At 39.1% G+C, this 23,761-nt stretch overlaps 1 protein-coding gene across 2 annotated transcripts in view; it reads left to right on the forward strand.

Moving 5' to 3' along the window:
• LOC121951744 (A-type voltage-gated potassium channel KCND3-like) overlaps positions 1–23,761 on the forward strand; it is a 166,822-nt gene that overhangs the window by 62,946 nt on the left and 80,115 nt on the right. Inside the window, exons 1-2 of one of the 2 annotated variants that reach the window (XM_042498201.2) lie at positions 3,106–3,524; positions 5,341–6,507. In XM_042498201.2, the coding sequence (XP_042354135.1) occupies positions 5,405–6,507 (1,103 nt within the window). In that variant the 5' untranslated portion in view covers positions 3,106–3,524; positions 5,341–5,404. Of the gene's footprint in view, positions 1–3,105; positions 3,525–5,340; positions 6,508–23,761 lie in introns of those variants that run through there. The other variant, XM_088088675.1, reaches the window with a different exon arrangement.

Consider the following 23,761-nt stretch of genomic DNA (forward strand, 5'->3'; position numbering starts at 1 on the left):
CATTTGCATTTGTTGACATTCTGGCCAGGGCTGCCATGTGCTTGTGTTGTCTAAACAAAATCACGTGTATATAGGTAGGTAGATAGTTATTTACACTACATTTGAACTGTTTATCAACATTATTATTGTAGAAATGAACTTTTTATGGAAATTGGCATTTAGCAATCAGTTTTTTCTTGTCTTGCAAAGTAAACAAAGTGCTATGTTTAAACTGCACACAAGAGGGTGCTATTATGTAATAACGAGGGGGAATTCCTGATTGAACTTTGGGCACCTGCTCAAAACAGATAACCTCAGTTACTGCTCTGGTCACTGTTTTTGCATTTTTTGAGTCTCTGTCACTCTTTGTGCTGTTTTTGAACACAGCTGGAAATGAAAGCTGCCTCAGCTGGGTGGTTGCAGATTTTGCTGGCATGTGTCTGTGTGCTTTGTATAGTGGGAGAGATGTATACATTTTGCTAATGTTACTTTCAATAGTTTAATAATTCAGTTTGATAGCCTATAAAAATGATACACACAAATAACAGTAAGTGTAAGTCTGTCACTTCATGATAAGGCTCTAACAGCTCAAACCCGTGTTTATTAGCCTGCACACTACAATGGTGCACTAAAGTAGACTCAACACAATCTACAAAATCGCATCCTCATTAACGGAGATCTCCGCTCTGTATGTATGTATGGGGGCATGTAGTATGTTATTCATCACAGTCGCTAACCAACCTGTTGTTCTATGAATTCCTTAATCAAGTCGGCATATCTGTCTCCGAGATACTTTGGATGCTTTGATCTTTTAGACACAGGCTTTGTGATGTGCGTAAGATTACTCTGACTGACGGTGGTGTAAGAAAATAATACTATTTCGCTCTGTGTGTAATTTCCTCAAAGTTTGCGCAAACATCTGCTTTGAGTCAAGGATGAACTGATTAGAATTCGATGGTCAAATGTCATGGTCACTGTGACCTTGCAACTTTCCCACTATCTTGAACACAATATCTCGAAAATGCCTTGAGGGAATTTCCTCAGACTTGGTACAAACGTCTACTTGGACTCAAGGATGAACTGATAAGATTTTTGTGTCCTGTGACCGCACAAAATATGGTTTTGGCTATATATCCAGAATTCATATGCTGATCACGATAAAATTTCCCACAATTTACTAACAGCATAAAATAATGAAGTGATGACATTTTATATCCAAAAAGTCAACTTGACTGTGATATCATAATGTTCTGCAAAAACACCTTTCTGGCCATTATTCAAAGTCAGAACTCAGGAACAGAGGGGGAGACATTTGGTCTGGTACTGAATTGGTGACACTAAACTTGGGTGTCCACCTTGAAACTGCCGATCGTATAGATCTTCTGTGCTGTCTGGTTTTAGATATGTGTGAAGCATCCATGTTTTCAAAATTTTAGCTTCTCTGCAGCAACATCCATATTTGAAGCATTTCCTACTCCCATGGCTATATTTGAGTCTGAACAGACATGAATGTAAACGGTAACTGCAAATTGACTGTTTGGCAAAGGCATACAACCACCAAGCTGTAATTCCAGTTTTGTGAATATTACATTTGAAAAAGTGAGGGTTATGTTAAACTCGAGGACAAGACATTTACATTTTCACAACAGTAAAAATTGTTTTTGAATGGCCTTCAAAATCATCAGCCTCCATACTCCTGACCTCTTAGACCTCAACAACAGAGACATTACAAACGCAAAGCACTCAATATACCAAGAGGCACTCATGTCCCACTCAATCTACCCTTCACATTATTCTGTCTGGCCTCAGATACAAGAGTTTAAAAATGGAGAAAGAACTATTTTGTTCCTTGTGACATATCAACCTCAAATGAGATACTTCACTGAATTCTACATGTATATGTGAGCCTGTGTACTTGTATGAAGAGGCATGAATGAGTATGTACATATGACTGTATGTCTTTTTTTTTTTTTTTACATTTTTGACATGACATGGTCATGTGCAAATTGTGAAAAACAACTCTGCTAAGACAAAGAAAACTATCTATCTAGATGAAAAGCAGACATTGTCTTATAGTCAGCGTCCTCCTATATTCTAACCCAGTGGTTTTCAAACAGAGGTCCAGGATCCCCAGGGGTTCATGAGGGGGTCCCCAGAATGATAGAGAGTGGATTATTTTTATTATTTCAGTAAACCCAATGTAAATTAGATTCATAAAAGTGGCTGTTTAGATTCTCCACGGTTACCTTACAGCCGGTAATGCTGCCCTGTTGGTGGAACACTTTGCTCTGAAAACATTGTGACCACCCTCCACTGTCCCCCTATGTAACCCCGGCGAGTAAGCAACTTCATTTTGAGCCTCAAAACCCTTTCAGTGCTATTTTTTTATGTTAGCATCACAAGCTATGGTGGTACCAGAGCTAACATTTAATAATACTAAAGGGGTTTTATGGCTCAAACTTGTGCTGCGATTTTGCTTATTCACAGGGGCGGACTGCGAGGCGACCAAACGGTGGAAAAAATGTTTCCACAGCAATGCTGCTGGGTTAGCATGGCCTTACTAGCACTAATCGCCAAATTAACAGCACCACTTGCTAGCTCCTACCAGACCAGGTTTCTGTACAGTGCAGTGAGCAGAAGAGAAGCCAATTTAACCAGTAAACAGCATATGGTACCATCCGAAAATATTCTAAGCGGTTAACTGCTAATCGGTAAACCACCAACAATATTTTTTTAACCGATTAACGATTAACCTAAAATCTTTTCAGATAGATGTCCCTGAAGTCTGACCAAATGTAAATCATGCAGCCCTACAGCTCATTTTTGCCCTGGGCCCTGTAAGAAGTTTGATCCAGTCATGTTAAAACCCTTCAGGAAAATGTAAATCATACTGTATAAGCAATTAAGAGTTAGTACTTTTTCTTCATGAAGTACTAGTTTACAAGTAAAGGCAGTATTTATGTACGTAACTCTCTGTAATAGGTGCAGTGTAGTGACTTTTTAAATCTCCTCCCATCAACATTGAAGTACCACTCTATTTATTGCTTTAGTAAGCAATGCAGCGTCTGAATACTGAATGCAGCCAAAGTGACAGGGTGAGAGTGTCACATATGATGGTAAAGAGAGGCAGAGGGAAGGAGGGCTGATCACACAGAGCTGGCACAGTGAGAGAGACGCACATTGTACTTTGTGCTGGAGAAAAAGGGAAGCGCGCTGCTCCTCTCCATCACGTTTCACTTTCCAAATACTGACGGCCGAATCAAAGGGGTCAGGATGTAAATATCCGCTCGAGGACGGCCTCAAATCCCGCTACAGACCGTTTTTACTGAGTCTGGCGGTCTCACAGACTGAATCATTCTGCCCCCAAAGCCGCGTTTTGGCGCTCTGCTCGGTGCCGGAGTCTGCCGACCGACTGTCGAGGTGCTGCTCGCAGCTTCAGCCCGCTGGATGGATACTCTCACTTGTTAACTGAGGACCCGGTCTTTACAGAAACTCTGTATCTGTTTGGAAGAGTTGGGATTTTGTTCCCCCCTCCACTTTTATCGGTGAGAGTCTTTATTTATTTGATACATTTTCACCCAGTTTCTGTCTTAATATAAGCTGAGGCGCGTTTAGATTTTGCATATGGAGAAAAAATGCATGTCGTGTTTATGATAGCCACGCGCATGGAAAAAGTAGTACTTTTCTGTGCACCAAACGTTTGTTACACAATATATATGCATATATGTGTGTGTGTGTGTGTGTATATATATATATATATGTGTGTGTGTGTGTATAAGATTTGTTTAAAAAAAGTAATCTGCATATCTGATATGCAGATAACTCTTTTTTTTTTTTTTAGAGATTAACTGTTTTTTTTGTTGTTGTTTCCGCTGATATGCACTGGTTATTATGATATTATCCATCAGATTATTTCTGGAACGATTTCAGGCCATTGCTTTTTTAAATTTTGAATTAAACCACTAGTAATAATACTAATAATAATAACAATAGAGCCACATATATAGATTTGAAGCAGATGCCTCTTTATTCCGATGCAACAGGTTAGTTTTGTCCCTGACAGTCAGCGTCTCCCTGTCGGTCAGTCAGTGATGCTCAGGGCAGAGAATGTACATTTCAACTTGTGTCCATTCTCATCTTGCTGAGTTGTTAGTTTCACTGTTTAATCCACTGAATTCACCACACATCTAATTTCTTATCTTTTGTAAATGTGGGCTCAAATGTTGGTTCACAAATTTAACTAAACACATTGTTTATCAGTCACCCTGGAAACAAAGTGTGCAGGATTTAGGTTTAAATACAAATTTCATAGAAACATTTTTTAGTGTTTGAAAACCTGAACAGAATTGAGCTGAGACTAGACCTCACCGTTACCTGTGTGCTACCTTATGTGTTAGTTGTTGCCACATTTCAGCCTATTTCTTGAATTTGGATGACATTTTGCGTGAATCTGGACTGAAAGCAGGGGGAGTGACTGGAAATTTAATAGAGAGGAAAACTCATTTGGAGCTCAAAATGTCACAAGCTCAATGCTGCTTCTGTCAGTGCAATGACACTCACTGTGTTTAAATCTAAATGCACAAAACAATTAGTTTTTGGTCATTATTCCAACAAAGACAATATTCCTACTAAGCTGTTTACATAGCTATTGAAAAAGAGTATCCCACTAATATTCCTGTTCACATGCAGCTGTGTATTAATGTGCCCTAACACGTCCTTTATCACATTAAAAAATAGAAAAGTAAAATGGCTTAAGTCATTTTTCATTTTACTAATTTGCAACAAAGTAGGAGTTCAAATTTCATACTAGTGGCCTTTGTTATTTCTTTAACCACCTTGTTAATAAAGACGGTGTTGGGATATTGTGCATATCCAAAAACCTGCTGATGTCTTTCATAATGATCAAAAGTAGGTGTGTTTCTTCATCTGACCAGAAATGTTGGCTTTTCTCTTGGACATAGATCTCTACATGAGCATTGGAAACTGTTGGCTAGTTGGCATGTTTACCGTGTTTCTGTGAAAACGCAGAGCTGTAAACAGACAAGATAGAGGTTGTGTGTGTGTCGCAAACTGCGATAAAAACCTCTGTTACCCTGCATATATGCACAAAGAATGGTTTTAAAAGACAAATAATACCAGCGTATCCCACATCACAATCAGAAAATGTTAAATTAGGAAAAAGGCCTAATTCGGAATATTTAAACTGAATATTCTGTTTACACAACCCACATCAAATTCAGAGTGGTACCATTTTCAAAATAACAGTGGAATATTAGTGTGCATGTAAATGTAGCCTCTGATAATGTGGTTTAGCTAGTGTGCTGCTGTTTTCAGTTTTGTTTCTTTTCCTTTGTCCCTCAGATGTTAGTTGACTTTGAGGAGAGCCAACTCTGAAGGTGAGGAGGACTACTTTGAAGACTTCACGATGGCGACAGGAGTAGCTGCATGGCTGCCTTTTGCCAGGGCAGCAGCTATCGGCTGGATGCCTGTGGCCAACTGCCCTATGCCTGTTGCACCAAGGGACAACAGTAAGAGACAGGACGAACTCATCATCCTTAATGTCAGCGGCCGTCGCTTTCAGACCTGGAGAACCACTCTTGACCGCTACCCTGACACCCTGCTGGGCAGCTCTGAAAAAGACTTCTTTTACAATGAGGAGATCAAGGAGTACTTCTTTGACCGGGACCCTGATGCCTTCAGAAGCATTCTCAACTTCTACCGGACAGGGAAGCTCCACTATCCTCGCCACGAGTGCATCTCAGCCTACGATGAGGAGTTGACCTTCTTCGGCATCATCCCTGAGATCATCGGTGACTGTTGCTACGAAGAGTACAAGGACAGGAAGAGGGAGAATATAGAGCGTCTGCAGGATGATCAGGAAGAGAACAAGGACATGAAGCTGCCCAACATGAACTTCAGGGAGACCATGTGGCGGGCCTTTGAGAACCCCCACACCTCCACCATGGCCCTGGTCTTCTACTATGTCACTGGTTTCTTTATCGCTATCTCGGTCATCACTAATGTGGTGGAGACGGTGCCCTGTGGTTCCACCGCCAACCAGAAAGACATGCCATGTGGTGAACGCTACACGGTGGCGTTCTTCTGCATGGACACCGCCTGCGTTATGATATTCACAGTGGAGTACCTGTTGCGCCTGTTTGCTGCACCTAGCCGCTACCGTTTCATGCGCTCGGTGATGAGCATCATCGATGTGGTAGCCATCTTGCCGTACTACATCGGCTTGGTAATGACCAACAATGAGGACGTGAGCGGCGCCTTTGTGACATTGCGCGTCTTTCGAGTGTTCCGCATCTTCAAGTTCTCCCGTCACTCACAGGGCCTGCGGATCCTGGGTTATACACTCAAGAGTTGTGCTTCAGAGCTGGGCTTTCTCCTCTTCTCTCTCACCATGGCCATCATTATCTTCGCCACAGTCATGTTCTACGCAGAGAAAGGCTCCAGCTCCAGCAAGTTCACCAGCATCCCGGCTTCCTTCTGGTACACTATTGTCACCATGACAACGCTGGGGTGAGTAACAGACATATACACAAACACACTCACACAGGTAAATACACAAATACACACTGTAGCCATCTTTTATCTCATGTTCTGCTTTACTTTATTTGTATCTGTTACAGAATTTAATAATCGTTTCTGATGTTAATAGATGCACTAGGTGGATTAAAAAAAAAAATTGAATAATTTATGAAAACAACTTTGAATTTCAAATGAGTGCTAAGACAGCCTGTCCCCATACTTCAGTATGCTACAGCTTATTTGAGGCTGCGAGTGTGAGTAATGGTGGGAAGTGTGGCATTTATCTACCAGTACAAACACTCATGGCATTTTGTTTGCTTCACTTAGAACTTGCCAAATAAGGCAACAGCAGTTGAATGCATACAATACATCTGAGTGTTGAAAAGATGCCCAGATACTACACAGCTTTTTGTGTGCACTAAGGACTCTATTGATCTATATTTAGTGTTTCTTTAGTGCACGGCTGCACCATTATGATTAAAATGATACTGAAGACTTATGGTTGGTCAGCACATTTAGAATTATCCAATAACCTTTCCACCTCTGCATATATATATATATATATATATATATTTATATGTATATATATATTGCATATATTACAATGTTATAGTGTCTTTTCTCTAAATTGAGACCACACCAAAAGCACAATATTTATAGTCGAGGCGTTCATCTTGAAAATGGCTTGTGAGGAATTAATTTAACTGCATTATGAAGTCGGATATGTCTGCTAGGTGCCTGGAGGCAAAGTGTCCCATGAGATCTCCTCTGTCACCTTTATTATGATTCCCCTCTGCTCTTAATCTTTCACACGAGCTCGCTGAGATTCGGCTCCATGAATGGCGGGGTGAACTTGAAAGTGTTCCCGAAGTTTGGCTGAGTGAAGTATTATGAAGGCACAGTGGAAGAATAGTTATGAGTTCCTGAAAATCACTTTTTCTCTGTGGCTCTCTTTGCAGTTAATGCTCTATATGTAAATGTAAAACTTCCTTTTGGAGTGAAATGGCATGACACAAAAATGAATATGGTGGTTTAGTAATAGATATTAAGTGACTGATCAGACAGAAAGCATTCATATGATAGGTTCACTTTTTTCAAGTCTGAAAGGCTGAAAACTCACCTGAAGAATTAAAAGCATTATTAGTCAGAGTAATTCTTCCTGCCCGTTCTCAGTCCAAAGGTGCCCCTTTCATCAGTGGCCGCTGCCATCTGATTCTGACACACAAGGCACCATTTAGGGTGTGTGTTTGAGATGCACTGGGATTTTAACTAACTCTAATCTGAACTCATTTGCAGCAATGTTGCAGTATAAATATAGGATGATGCCTGATGAGGCATCCAGTATCAGCTTTTAAGTAAAGGTGTGAACTGTCCGATGTGCAACTGTCCATAATCAGTTTTTCACGGACACCCTGCAGCCACTCAGAGTCAGGTATTCACCCAGACCGCAGTATAAGACCATAATATATAGAGTGAAATCCAAGTAGAGTGGCAGGGAGTGAGAGGCAGTGGACGGGTCAAACGAAGACAGGATTTATACCCAGGAGACAGCTGTTCATGTCCTGTATTAAACTAACCGCTTACCTGTTTGCAGTGTTGTTTTGCAGTTTATGTCACAACATATGTGAGAATGTCGTTAAACATCATGGTCATCATTAAACATTGTTAACTTGTATAAGTAATGTTATAAACATACTGATTTTTAACCCAAACCATTTTTCTAAACCTCACCAAGTAGTTTTGTTGCCTAACCCAAAAGCAGTTTTGGCGATGAAACCTTTGATTTCAGTGAAAACGGAAGTTCATTAAAGACATGTTGCATGAAACAAAAGGAAATCGACAAGCCATCCCTGAGCATCCAAAACTGATGCGAGGGGGCTACCTAGAGCCTCATAGTTTAAAGCATACTGGCCACTCATCAAGCTGCTGTATTTGACAAATCAGGAGTGAGAACATGTTGCCATAACATGATTTCAAAATTTCAAATTACTGACAATATCCATTGTTCTTTTTATTATTTTATATGAAAATCCTTTATTATCAGGCTTCAGCAGTCTGACAAATTAAGTGAATTGTTTCCAAAGTTACAGTCTCCACCCATAACTAATAATTATTTACATCATGGAGGAATCTTTCTGAATTATTGACTTGTGTATAAAATTTTAGAGGAAAGTGAAAAATGCTCATTACCATTCCCCAGAGCTGAAATTAATGCTCTCATATTGCTTTTTTTGTTTGACCAAAAGTCCCAAACCAAACGATGTTCTGGTTATGATTCTTCAAAATAGAGAAAAGCAGAATTTTAAAGGCTGGAACCAGTTGATATAAGCTTTTTTTTAATTAATTTTTTTTATCCTTGATTAATGACTGAAAGATACAGTCAGTAATTCTAATCCAATGCAATTTTTATTAAATTCAGCAAATATTTCCTCATAGTCTGCTAGCTGTCCCTTCTGTTTTTATCTGAAAATGTCTGGTGTACATACACAGCCGTGGCTCCATAAATGGGAAACAAAGAAAGTGGCTTAGACCAGGCCACATGATACTGTATCAGCCAATCAGCAACTGGGAGAGTTTGTGTTTGCGCACAGGACAGGAGGAAAGGCCATGGATGTACAAAGAGAAGGTAGTGGGAACAATGGGAGGGGTGTATTTGTGTGGGTTTTTATTTCAAATATCAAGAATCTTTTCTGAGAATCATGGACTCTACTTTTGGATGACTATACAATTAATCATTACAATAACTGTCAATATATTTCTGTCATGCAGATTATCAGTTAATTAACCCATCATTTCAGCTTTACAGTCTTTTTAGTAGGAAACACAAAACAGAATTTTGCACCAAATAGTTTGTTACTTTGGAAGATATACATTTGATTCATCTAACTCTGTTACTTACACTGATACTTTGTTAGGAAGGAGTCTCTTCAAAGTCAGTACACTCAGTGGGAAGTAAAGAAAAAAAAACAAAAAAACAAACCTCAAAACCTCATTTGATACCACGGCAAATAGAAAAGTCTCAGGCAGCATAATAGGATATAGATATATTTTTTCTTTTTTATGAATAACCTGTGCACAGGGCTGGTACAGAGGAAATCACTGAACCCATGCCTCCATCTGGAGAGAGTTTCCAAAACTTACAGGCTGAGGACCAGTTAAATTTTATTCCTGTTGTTTCAACTGTGCAGCCATTGGGTTTTTGAGTTTTTATTTTATACCTTCAGCTCTTTCAATGCTCTCAAATGTTTAATTAACTGAGATTGTATTGTTTTTAACATGTGGTATTGGAAAAAGTATCAGTACGTTTTGACAGCCTTATGAAGAACAACTATGGCAACTAATAACTCCATGTATGTAAATCTCCATGTGGTACTTATCATTGTCAGTGGCAGAGTCTGCCATTTTGGCACTGGATTTAAATTGCAAACTGGGACTGAAAATTTAAGGATACAGTAGACCTGGAAACATGTGAGCCTATCCTTATTTAGGAGGATCTGTATTGCCAAAAAAATAACCTGTTAATATCATGTCAGAAGAACTCTGTTTTCTGCTGTGTTCATTATTGAGAGTTATCTGCTCAGAGACTATGAATACTGAAAAGGCGTATGTGTGGGCTGTCATGTTGCCCCTCATTTGACCCATAACAAGATACTCAGTCATGTGACCATGTGGCTTTTTTTGCTAAACAAAGTATATTTAGTTTCCCTGTAGAGCAGTGACTTGTGTGGCTGGCAGACCTGATGAAACATTCTGACCTTTTCAGGATAGCATCACAGGAGTTATTTCTGTCGTTTATTCTTCAGGTTATGAACAGTGTGTCAAAGTTTTGTCTTTTCACAAATGAAGAAATGGAGACCAATGAAAAGTCAAGCATGGATCTCTAGACCAGAATAGCTCTATTAGTCGCTCTGCAGCATAGGGGCTTAAAAGGCTGCCTGACCTTACCTGTGCAACAATATTTGTGTGTATGAGTTTGTGTGTTTCTATGTGTATGGTGTGTTATAAGAGGGTCTTTTGTATCACACATACAAAAGGATAGAAATGCCAAGGTGAAAGCATTATGTAAATTGTGATCCCTGAACAATGTGTTTGAGTGTGGAGCCATTATGTCCGACACACAATAGACAGCAGCACTGAGAGTCTATCTACAGCTGCGACAATAGCAATCCTCATAGCTAACCAAGGACAGTCATTAAAAATCAGGAAAACTCTCAATTGATGCATGTTCAAGGCTCATGCAATCATTTTCAGAGTGTTTAAATTCAACATATTCTCTTCATACAACCACACCGTTCTACCTTTATGGTAAAGCTAGCACATATGTTTTTGTGCTAGATCAAATATCTAAAATCCAAAATCAAATCTAAAAGAACAAATTATTTTATGCTTAGGCTTTCTTTGCTCTTCTGGGGGAATATATATATTCATTTTATGCTTTTCCAAACAATATGGGACCGCATTTTTGTTAGTCAAATGCTGCTAAACAAGGGAGGAAATCTTGATATTTTTTCTGCGAAATTTCAGCATGTGTAGGAATTTCAAAAAAAAACAAAAAACTCTATAGCTCTATAGGGGTATTTTAAAAAGATACATCTGGATATAATCTACACAGTATCCAGCTGTCTGTGATTTGTAACCTCATTTGATCTAAACAACCAAATCACAGGCTTTTTTCCCCCATGAACGTGGAATAAATATGTAAAAGAGAAAAACAAAGGGTACAGTACCGTCTTCATTATGTAGAACTCCAACCCACACATACTCAACAAAAGCAATACCTAAAAATAAAAAGTACTGAAATACTGGTGCTTAGTACAGTATGAGCACCCCGACCTCCTCCAGTGTCTTTAATGAGCAGTAAAAGAGACTAATCTGTGCATAATTACAACTGCAAGTGAACAGCCAGCAGCTTTTCATAATGCTCAGTGCTTCTTCCTGCCTGTCGCCTGTCGATCTGCTCACCTGCTGAAGGGACATATGCTCAGGTGATGAGGTCACCAATACCCATCTGTCAATGCACATAAACGCCACAGGGGAGAAATATCAAAACTGCAGTATGCAGAACAGAACATAAAACAAATCCCAATGTTCATTTCCAAATCAGTATTTACTTCCACATTACAAAAATGCTGCAAGCTTTCATCAGATGTCGATTTACACCAGATACTGGAATGTGTTTTTGGCTCGATATATGTTTTGATAATAATTTTAAGCAAATCCAAAGCATTTAGCAACAAACACACATGCATGTACACCAATTTACTGTAGTGCACTTTGCATTGTCTATCCATCATTATAATCTCTCCCAGCTGATAGGTAACAAACCTTAAAGGTAAGCTTTGGTATTTTTCAACCTGGACCCTGTTTTCTTATGTTTTTGTGTCCAAGTGACTAATGCAACAGCAATTTTGGAAATTGGTCTATTATTGAGTGAGAGTATGTCAAAGTACGTCCACTAAAGGTGCTTGTTTTGGCCACTAACAGGCTCAGATTGTTCTTTTATGTTCTGCAGTGATCGTGCTCAATACTGGACTAATTTCTAAAATTGTATTTCCATTAGTCATTGAGACAAAAAAACATGACAAAATAGGATCCAGGTTGAAGGTTTTCCTTTAAAGGGCCTGACACACAAAACCGAACTCAAGGAACTAATGCAGACAAAAGCTGACTGCTGGTTGACCTCCCGTTGCCTGCCAATGGCCAGCCAGCATGTATATTTTGCACCTGCATAAGCGGAATTAACTCTCCAAACCAGCAAGAGTGTACCCCGAACAAGCATGAGTGAACAATAACACAAAAAAACTGCCCTTTAATTAGATCAGGTTTATGTTTATGAGCTCAAAAACACTACATCCTACACTCCCCATAATGCAATTCAAGATGGCAGAATAAAAAAAACAGAATAGCTGAATTGTATTTAATGGCCAAATCGGATTCGACTTACATAAATTCTGAGCTGGCTGCAGCCCTGCATTTGAGCATGTCAGAGCTGTTTTTAAGTTAATTTTCTGGAGATTTTCATGAAATCAAGCCCTTATTTTAATTTCTTCTGGCAAAACATGTGGATGTTTTTATTGTAAAGCAGTCACAGGATTTGCGATGTATTTGACTCCACGGCTATTTATCAAAAGTTTTGAAAATAAAACATGTCATTGTAGGGCAATTTTTTAACAGTGGCTCAGGTATAAATATAGCAGAGAGTAATGAAACAAGAAGAAGCAGCAGTGAGCTGTTGGATGAAGAGTTACAGGCGACAGGCTGCTCACCTCCAACTCTTCAGCGAGGTAGTTAGAGAAACCGTCCCCACTGAACGGGCGTGTTGTCTATAATATGTGTCCAAATATGGCCTCTGGCAGATATACACAATTACAAACAAATAGACACATTAATAACTCTGTGTAAACAAATCATAGGCCTAAAAATGAGAGTAGGACATAAAAAAAAACTAAACGCACTGCAACAATCTGAAAACTTCTGACAGTTGACAGTTAAGCCTTTAACGTGTTGATCAGATGAATATATATTCCAGAAGACCACATACACACATTAAAATGCAGATTAATTCACACACATACACACAAATACACAATTATTGCCTTTGATCTTGTCTCGCCTTTATGACCTGCCTCTCTGCGTCCTCCCTGTGTCTGCATAAGCCCAGACAGCGCAGCGCAGCAGTTCTGGATAATGCGCTGGAGCTGAGGGAGATGAGGGGGGAGAAAGGGACTGACTGGCTGTATAATCAGCCACTTTCACTGTCCAGGAACAGGGGTGTTAAATCAACCTCAGGTGGCTGATAAAAGGATCTCGATTGAATCTCAGCGAGGTGCGCTCCCTGCGGCTGCCTGCCGGTGCTCGCCGCTGTTGGAGCCGGCCGGATACGCGGTCATTGGCATCAGTGGGACAGGATCCAAAAGATTGATGAGGAAGGAGAAAGCCCTCTCTCTGTTTCTCTCTCTACCTTTCTTGCTCTCGCCCCGTCCTCTCCTCATCCCCCATGAGTCTCCCGGGGGAACAGCTATTTTGAGAACAGGCTCTGTGTGTGAAAGGGAGTTATCTGTTTTAACTCTAATCTGATACACGATACAGACACAATGGATGAGAGCGGCTTTTTTTTTTTTTTTTTTTACCTGCATGACAGGTGCACTGGAAGCGAAGGTTCGCTGGCACACCACCGGCTCTCCCAAGTCTCTCACGCCTCTAAAAACATTATTAACCCAATAATGAGAGAAATATTAATGAGGTGTGCATTGAAATCTGACTCTGGTGTTATAATTAGAGTGATTCTCCCAGTTGTAGAGTCCTGGTCCTGGACGGAGGCTTGTTCTGTAGCAGAAAGTGAGAGAAAATGTTGTTATGCATGTAGGTCATGTTCCCATCTCTGCCTTAATCAGTGGCTATATATAATCTGCTTCTTTCTTCAGAGAGACTTTTAGCTCGCTCCCCTCTGCGCTCTCTGCTCAACATCTCTATTAGACGATGTGGACTGGGCCTAGGGGCCGAAGGCAGGAAGAGGGAGGTCAGACGAGTCATGCCTCAGGTTCACAAGAACTCTGGCATGCAGGGTTGGACCAAACGAGAAGGAAGAGGCAGAGTGAAGTGAAAAAGGCCAAACAAAACTTTCTTTCTTTGACTGTTGCTTCAGTTTTGTTACAGTGTCCAAATTCAGGAATCATACCGTCATACATACTCATATTGCCACACAAGCTGCAAATAATGATTATTTTCATAATGAGTGTTTTTTTTCAGTGAATCCATTGAAATTAATATACATTCTGTGTATGTGCTGTCACGAGGTTCTGTGTGATGTAAAGTCTGTCATTTGCCCATGACTGCAAAGGTCATATAGTGTATGTGAGAAGAGAAAAACAACAGCATCCCAAAACCAACATGTCAAGAGACGAATGGCCATTGTAATTATGACTGTCTTCCATCAGGGATGAAACAGGAAGTAATGGGATAGAGCAATTTGTTTTGAGTTTTGAAACAGACTGACATATGATGCTGCTTCTGACAGAGGTGTCAATTCAGTCACTCCCGTGTGTCATTCTGTAGGACAAACACAAAGAAGACTCATTTGTTTGAAGCACCTGTTGAATAAAGCCCTGTCCAAGTTTATTTTAGAGTAATAACTGTTTAATCAATCTTCATCAATGGTTTTAAAAATGTTCAGAAATATTGGAGTAATGCCCATGACATGTTCCCGAGCTTAAGATGACTTCAGCAAATTGCTTGTTTTATTCAAAGTAGGGATGTCAGTTTTAGTTCATTTCGCTTTTGATAGCCCAGCACGCTTTTAAAAAAAACAAAGCAGACTGACGTGAAATAAAATAGGCCTTTCCTTTCAGTTTATTGCACCTCAGTCTCGGAGTTTCAGAGTGCACCGTGAGAAGTGGAATGGAGAGCATGTGAATGGAAAAACTGTGAGCAATTTATTGCTGAATTACAATGGAGATGAAGAATTTTTACAATAATCAGAGTATGCTAAACGCAGTTAATAAAAACAACTATATAAAGCAAGGACTTCAGGCCAAAGCAACAAACAAAACCCACCTATCTTTCATAGAGTGATGCAAAGCTTACAAACTAAAGAAGCAAACAAAAAGACAGCTTGACTCCCTAAATTAAATACAAAGAGAAAAAGGTGCTCAAATAGGCACTTCACCTTACAGCTTAGTGAGTAGCTAATACAAAACTGTGATAACAAAGTTAACAAAGCTAAAACCTGTTTGTGGCTCAAAATTGAGCTCCTTACTCACTGAGGGAGCGTGAGGGGAGAACAGAGGGTAGGCACGTTTCCACAGCAACGCTGTGGCATCACCACAGGTCGGGCTGATGTTAACAGTTTTAATCGCAGAATGAGCAGTGCCGCTAGTTAGCTCCCACCAAATCCAGTTGGTGCACAGTGCAGTAAAGAGTAGCCAAATTAACCTTTCAGCTGACATGTTATCCAAAAAGGGAGAAAATGAAAAATAAGGACATTTAGTTTACAGGAATATGAAATAAAAAAGTAAAACTTTGCATTTCATATTTGACTTGAGTAATAGATCAGTCATCAAACTTTTATAGAAAATTTCATGGAACATCTTGTGGTTTCACTTTTTGTCATTTTACAAACCAATTTTGCATGTGCTGAAATGCATCACATAATCTTTATTGACATAGAGACAGTGAACACATACACACAGACGTTTCTCGTGCGTCAACATTTCTGTTGTTTGTTTTGACCATTTGGAAAATTGGCATCTTTTAACAACAGAGAAGACGGGGTCTTTGTTTTGAGGAAGTTTGTGTTCCTCATTAATATTTTAGTAAACAAGGTTAATTGCCTAACTTGACCACTGATCTCCGTGGCACTCTGAAACTACACTTAAAGTCTGGAGCAGTGAGTTTGGTGACAACAAAGGAAGCAATAATCTCAGGCCTGGTTCTGATGAAAGGTATTCTTAACTGCGTTCTTAGCTCTGCACACAGCTCTGTGTAAAGGGATTAATTAACATGGGGTAGAACAAAGCATCCCATGTTGGGAGTTAATCAATAGTCTATGGGAGTATTTAGGTTTTCAAAGCATACATGTAAAATATAAAGTATGTTTTAAGTTTTGGGATTAAAAGGTGGTGTTGGTACAATATATCAATACAGTTTCTGGCTTTGTGTGTTTGTCTTTTGATTTGCATGATATGTAAATGATTCTAAGAGTGTTTGTGTGCTGGATGTGCTGTGTTTACAGTTAATAGATAATTGGTAACAGAAGTGAGGAGTTTTTTAATGGTCAGTTGATTCTGGAATGACATACATTGTTTTGTTAGTAATTCAGGATCTTCGTGCTGTGCTAGAACAGAACTGGGATGTCGAGCTGCATAGTTTTTAAGTGGGAATGTTCCTTCACACAAATCATCAGAAGTTGCATATTGTGGTGGTTTTCTATGGCAGCCTGTTTGCAGATAGGATTAATGGGCTATTTTGCTGCCTTGCTGAACCCCTGGGGTCAAAAGGAGTGCAGCTTGTAGGAAATTAGAAATATTCCTGCCTTTATCAGGCCACGATGCTCTTGGAGCCAATTTCCAAACACAAGGCTCTTTAATAGAAACCTTTCTAATGATAGATGTGGAATTTAATTTAGCTGCAACATGGGTTCATTTAACACCTAAACTCATTTAAAAAGAATTAAACTTGCGAAGGATAGTGGTGTCAGGGAAGCTTAATGACCTCTGGTCTTTCTTGCTATCCCTCTCTGTCTTTCTTACTGGTGTGATAAAATGACTACAGTTTTGTCCCAGTACATGTGCTCTCTGTCACACACTATGTGCTCCTTGTTACACACTACCCTAAACACAGAAATGCACACTTATTTCTAGTTTGAAGGTAGTAGATGAGAGAAACCAGTTGATAAGACTGCAGCGCTGTTACTTTACAGTAACCGGCATCAATACTGCAATCAGTTACATTTTTTGGGTCAGTGGCAGCACAACGTGCAGAAAAATCCCCTGTCAAATCATCAGCTGCTTCTTCATGAACCATGATTTAAACACAAGAGCAGCAGTCACAGCGAAAGCTTCAGAATCAGCTCGGATAGCGACAAAAAAAGGTTTCTTGGAGAACCACATAAGTGGTCTCATAATCTTTTTCTATATATTTTTAGGTGTGTATCAAAGGTGTTGATTTATAGTAATCAGTTAGATACCGTTCACACGCATAAAATAAAATCAATACGACGAAGCATTCTAATCCCATTACATCCTTTTAAGTATTTTCTATATCCAGAGTTCAAATGTAGACATGTAATCAATTCCAGTCACAACTTGTCAGATGGTGAACCAGTCTGTGAAATTCCAAACTCCACACTTTCTTAACTTCAGATTAGGGGAGTTTGTGTCTGACCACATCTCTAACTTTCCGAAGCCGACAATCTGACATTTACACCCACTTCACTTAGTGACTGGCCAGCTGTGCAGTGGTAAATAAGGAGCCAGGATTTTAACCAAGTGGCAACCTCTGAGGCTGAAAAATGAAGCCAAAAACTTGAGGCTGGCTCCTGAAGTGAGTAAATCCTCATAGACCTCTATGTTAAAATGCCCAACTTTACAGCAGAATTGAACCTGTATACTGCTTGGTACAAAAAAAGGTTTTGGTCTGACTTTCCCATTCAAGACAACTGAATGGGGGAATTTTTTTTTTATTGACTCACCCATTTTTATTAAGGCTTAAACCAACATTTAGGGCAGGAACACTTTGAGTGTCTTTGAGTTGACACTACAGTCTATAGGCGCTTTTACGAGATCATGCCATAGGGTCACAACGAAGTACCGTCTTTCTACCGCCCCTGCCTTTTTACACAAAACGCATCATTCTGCTCCAGTGTGTGATTATAGCCACACTGTAATGTAGCATCCCATTATAAGTGGCATGACAGGTATGACATGTAACACAACAGTGCTGGCCTCTAATGTGACTTATAATATATGCGTCGGCAGCACTTTCTAAACAATAACAAAGGCATAATATGTCAATAACAATTATTTATCTTCTCTGATATATGACAGTTGATGTCGTCCTCAGTTCAGTGTAACAAGCTCCTGGATCTCATTGTTCTCACAGTTTGCGGACATTTATGGCAGCTGTTCTTCTTCTTTGTATTAGCCGCTGAGCTAATAGCTGTTTTTTAAATTTTCTGCGGAAGTTTGCACACATAAAAACATCATCAAAACATCACACCTGTGCCACCCATGGTCACGTCTTTAAGGCTTTGCGTTTTAAACAGAGGTCATTACGGCGCTGTTACTGCCTCCATTCCCAGCTCAGAGGTGAGAGCTCTCTGTCCCCTCTTTTACTGATTGCATATACAGAACGGCGAGGCAGCAAAACGCCATGATATTCCCGCCTTGAGCAGACAGTGCAAATTTGGCCTATTAGTCAGATCCATGCTTTGCTCCTTTTACAGCTTCAACCTCTCATAAAAATATGGTCAATTCTGGCTCCAAAAAAAAAAAAAAAAAAAAAGACGCTAATAGCCAAAATTCCGGACTCGACAGTTAATTAATTGGGTGATGTCATGGTGGCTCTATTCCTTTTTTTTTTTTCTTTTTTAAAATGGTTTTAATTTCTCTCTTAAATTCACTTTCTCAACTTTCCACACTTTTTTGATCACTTTTTATTCGTTCATCTGAGAACAACACTATGAATCTTCCCAGAGGCTGTTAATTTGCAAATGTGAATCATCATTCCCATGTTTAATTTTTTTAAAAAATATCTCTTCCAGTTCTATGACAGTTGTCAACTTTGATTATCATAGTTCAGATCTGGTACAAAGACTTCTGCCTTTCAATGACACTGTAATGTACTGTAAGTCCAATATTCACTCTTCTTTGAGCTCTGTTATGTCTTTACCAAATCATGAGGGAAATATGTGTCTCTTTAGCTGCTAAATGCTCCAATTTGTTTACAAACTAGTTGCTAACTTTATCTGTCTGATGTCTGATGCTCGGCAGGTTGTGCGCAATGAATTTATCACAGTCTTTTTTGCTGAAAAACGCTGCCCACTGAAACTGGAAACAAAGTTGCTGATGAATATGCAAGTCTGAACAAAAACAGTGAAGTTGTTGGCCGTAAAACCAAAATAATGAGCTGAAGACACTAAAAAAGTTTCAGTCATATAATTTGTTGTTGATATAAATATTAATCAGTGCACCTTTAAAACCACTGTGGTATTTATAGAAAATTAACTTTAGCACTAATTTATTTCCAGGTGGATCTTTCTGAAGGTTTTTCCTCGCCCTCTAAAACAGTTGATATTTCACACCATCAGCGTAATAACTTGTGAAGTTTTAATTCATTTAGTGAATTCTTTTATGCGCACATTCGTCTGAAAACAAGCAATTTCGGCACCGCTGAACAATCCTTTATCCATCTTCAGAGCTTCCAGCTTGAAAAGGCCGAACTGTTCACTCTTTTTCTCTGCTGTCACTGGACTCCAATTTTTTTTTCTTTCATCTCTTTTCTTTCATCTCTACTTCTCTTTCTAGCTCTAATTGTTTATGACTCTCCTTTTGCCAGTAAGGTATAATGATTGTTTTTCATACTTGACTTGAGATAACAAAACACTGAACACAGACTGGACAGTAAACACCGGCAGCTTTTACCAGTACATTGTGTGCAAATGTTTTCCTGACATAGATGGAACATGGCTGTGTTCAGACAGCAGGACATGTCCTTTGTTTTACAAAAAATGCTTTTTATAAACCTGATAAAGTATATTTTCTTTTTTTTACCCCAACAAATGACTTAGTGGTCCTTAAACTGTGATTCAGTCTTATAAACAAAGCTAATGGTGTGAAGACGAGCAGACTCCACATTTTTTGCAACTGGGTTGGAAATTGTTTCATGTCAGCTTACTTGCAGAAGTCTTTCTGCAGTAATCAAGGGCTGTTACCGACTTTGATCTTTCTTCTTGCTTTCCACATCAAACACAGCGACGGTGCTGCTGGTGTGCGTTTGGCAGGGGATGCCAACTTTTCTGTGACAAGAAACAGCAGGAAATTGTATTATAGGAAACCACAAATTAACATATTTAGCACCTTTTAAACATTCTGCTTTTTAAGTCGTCTTGTTTGGTGCCATAAAGGGAAAGCTGTTTGGTTTCTGCTTTGCAGATATCTGTAGTCGTCCATGACATTTTCCTTTAGTCTCATGTTTGATCTCACCCTTAGAGACAGTAGTAGCAGGCTGTTAGCAAAGTGGCCTTGGAGCAGAGGCACCGAGACTCAGACGGGTGTGTGTGGGTGCTTTTGAGTGATTGAATGAGGAGCACTGAGGTCGACGAAGTGAGAAGAGATGATGTGAAATGTAGGTTAAGGGAAAGTCAAGTAGAGCAAAAGCATAGAAGAAGAACATGATATATGATATACAAATATCTTTATGTGATAGTGGGAGGAAATGGTAAGAGAGGAGAATGAAGAAAAGATAGCGGGTAGTAGGTGGAAGGTGAACAGGAAGTGAGTGAATGTCAAATTAAAAAGAAAAGGAAGGAAGCCAGTGAGGAAGACAGAAGACGTGATGCTATCTTATACAGTTTCCAATATGGTATCTCGGTATGTTTGTATCGGGGCACAAAGGAGAACCTTGAATGACACGGCATGCTCTGTACCCTGAATGAGCAGTTTATTTTTAGATACATGGCCGTTATCTCACTACACAGCTGGAGAGGGTTTAGCTCAGAGAAAGGTAAAGAAACTGTACTAATAACCTTCAATGTGCTGTGAAGGAGGACACAGAAGAGTGGAGCCGTTACAGTTTCTGAGAGGACAGACAAGGTTAATTTGACCTTACAGTGAAAATGAAATTAAGTAAAATAATCAAAACAAACAAAGAATCTTTTGATATTAATATCAAGTTACATGTAAGGGCATGTTTCACTGCCTTTGTGCGTGAGTGTGTGTCTACACCCATCTACCCTGAAGGGTGCAAATGCCCACCTGACATTATAAATAATACCAGCATGTTTATGTTTTCCATTACGGACTCAAATGCCGCTCCAGGATATAGTCTCATGCCTCCCCTTTTCACCTTACCTTTAAATATCAATTTATATGCAGCCAGAGTTCCTCAGATGAAAAAAGTAAAGTGTAGGCTTTCTTACATTTATTTGAATCAAGTATTTTTTCCCTCCTTCCAATATCAGAACTGAAAGTGACAATGTGGCTGTGTTATATTGAAACATTCATGAAGCACAAGATGAGATCCATTAACCAAAACGAGCTTTCTGATTGGATGGAGAAAGCAATCAATATTTGTTTGTTGTAGTAAAGGCACACGGGGTGTGGGAACATGACATTTTTATTGTGTCATCATCAGGGGCTGGTAAAGGTTACTGTCTTTGTTTGACTGAGTTGAGCAGCAGTTTGTAGCAATAAGAGGGTTGAGGATCTCCTGGCGTTTGATGATACAATTTGATTGAGATGGCTACAATGCAATGAAGAATCTATTATAGGTGCATCTTGATGCAGCAAAGTTTTATATTTCCATACAAGATTTATTTTTTCTCACTCTGTAACTACTTGCTATTTTTAAAAACAAAGTGGCAGCCGTTACTTCTAAAAAATGAAGTAAACGTAGAAGTGCCAAAAACCGCAGTCCCTCATATGGCAGAAATAAACATGTTCACAACCTGTTTTGGAAAAAAAAAACTGACATCCATACAGGAGGTGAAACTTTATACAACTCATCCATTTACAATTAATTAAGATGCAGAGTTATGCATAATTAAAGGCATGGGTTGTGAGTCAGAGCCACCCCTCAGTCCTCCACAGCTCGACCATCTGATCCAAATATGGTCACCTCTGGCTCCAAAAAGCCAAGATGGCGGCGGCGGAAATGCTGAACTTGAGTTTGAGAGTCCACAAACCAATGGGTGTTGTCACAGTAGCTATGTCCATGATTTTATACAGTCTTTGTTAAAAATATAGTGTATTTGTAATGATCCATGCATTGCATATTCATTTTATCTTACCTGCTTTCCTCAATGATTCCTTGACTCAGAGTCACAAGGAGTAAATGACATCTGTTTTTGTCTGCCCACATGGTAAGAACCTCTTACAGTAGCGTTATAATAACCTTACTTGGCTTATATGACTGTAACTAACTTTTTGCAGAAGTTGTATTGATTAATATTTTGGTGTAATGGCTAACCTGAGTACTAAAAAGTGACAGATCTCATCCATCAAAACCAGCATGTGACTGCACCTAAAAGGAGAAAGCATTATTGTACAAACTATGTAATAAGTCTAATTATTAAAATGACAAGTTGAACCATTTCACATAGTTTTATAAGCTGAACTGTCCGAGGCTCTGTGCTGATGTAACAATTAACATCATAAATAAGCTGTCTGACACACAAGCTGCACTCATTTACAGTTGCCATAAAAGGTATGTAAGATGACTGCCTGACCTGAATTTGATTTTTGATGCCTCCAGCTGTGCTTTTTATATAAAAAAAAATCCGTCTGTGAGCCAAATTGGAGTGAACAATGACTCTGCTTTTTCAACACGAAGAGCACTGAGAAGTGAGAAGGTAGTGAGGAATGAAACAGATGTGTCTCTTGATGTGTTGCTGTTAAATGTGATGATTGCTGAAACAATTGAATTACAGCTTCTTTAATGACAAATTCAAAGATAATGTTGGATTAGTGTAGCAGTTGCAGTTGCTGTGATCTTTGAGGTTCAGCAGCAGTATTTAAGTCATGGCCGTGGACTGACTAATATATGAGTAGCAGTAATGTAATCAGACAGGACTACATTACAGACAGAGTTTCAACAGTTATGTAGTTCCATTTGGCCTTCACTCTTATGAGAAGTGTGTGATTGCAGTTTTTTTTTTTTTTTTTTTTTTTTAATGTCGATTAAAAAAATTAAAAAAATGTTCCACTTCAGTTGCAGGTAACCTTCACTTCTTTGTACTACATTGCTTTCAGACATGTACCAAAAAGGAATACAATGCACCCAGGTTTGAGGCACCCAAAACACAGGAAAAAAAAACATTTTCTAAGGTTTTCAGTTTTATTAATTTATAAATTTATTTTCTTTGCTTGATCGGCAACTCATTTGCGTTTTCTTTCCTTTTTTCTTTTTTCCTGAAAGTATCGTATCTTGTCTTTAATGGAGGATCTAATTTACTGTAAATGGCACTTAACAGTATCTTCTTACAGCGGAAAGCATTTTTTGGCAGCATGGGTTCATCATTTTTTATGTTTTTTCTTATAAACATCATAAATGTGGTTTCTGACTCTGTTTCTAAAGCATGGTGCTGCATAGACCGAATCATTATGACGCCGCACGAACACTTCTGGGGAGGCAACTAGCTACTGATTATTTTAGTTGCAGAGATATGTGACAATGGCACATTTTTTTTATTTCTGTTGTAATTTTCAGTCATATCTGTAACATTTAAAGATACGTAGAGTAACATTGTTATCAGACATGTGACTTTTCTACTGCAGTTCTTCTGTGTTGCTCTGCTGGCATCTTTGAAAACCAAATGTACCGGCATGTAAGCTGAGTAATGTACTTTTGTGGATGTGGGCTGCAGAAAAACGTATTTTAGCCACCTTAAAAAAATCAATAGCAATTAAAGTGTGTGCTTTAATGTAGAATATTTTACTGGAGGCTGCAGTAGAGCAGCAGCTCCTGTGTTCTGAGAGGTAAAATTACAGTTTTTGTCAGTGGTGCCTGGTGGCTTTGAGATAATGGCTTC

Source organism: Plectropomus leopardus, chromosome 2 (genome assembly GCF_026936395.1).
Source record: "Plectropomus leopardus strain MGB_pleo_1.0 chromosome 2, ASM2693639v1, whole genome shotgun sequence".
Classification (NCBI taxonomy): Eukaryota; Metazoa; Chordata; class Actinopteri; order Perciformes; family Serranidae; genus Plectropomus; species Plectropomus leopardus.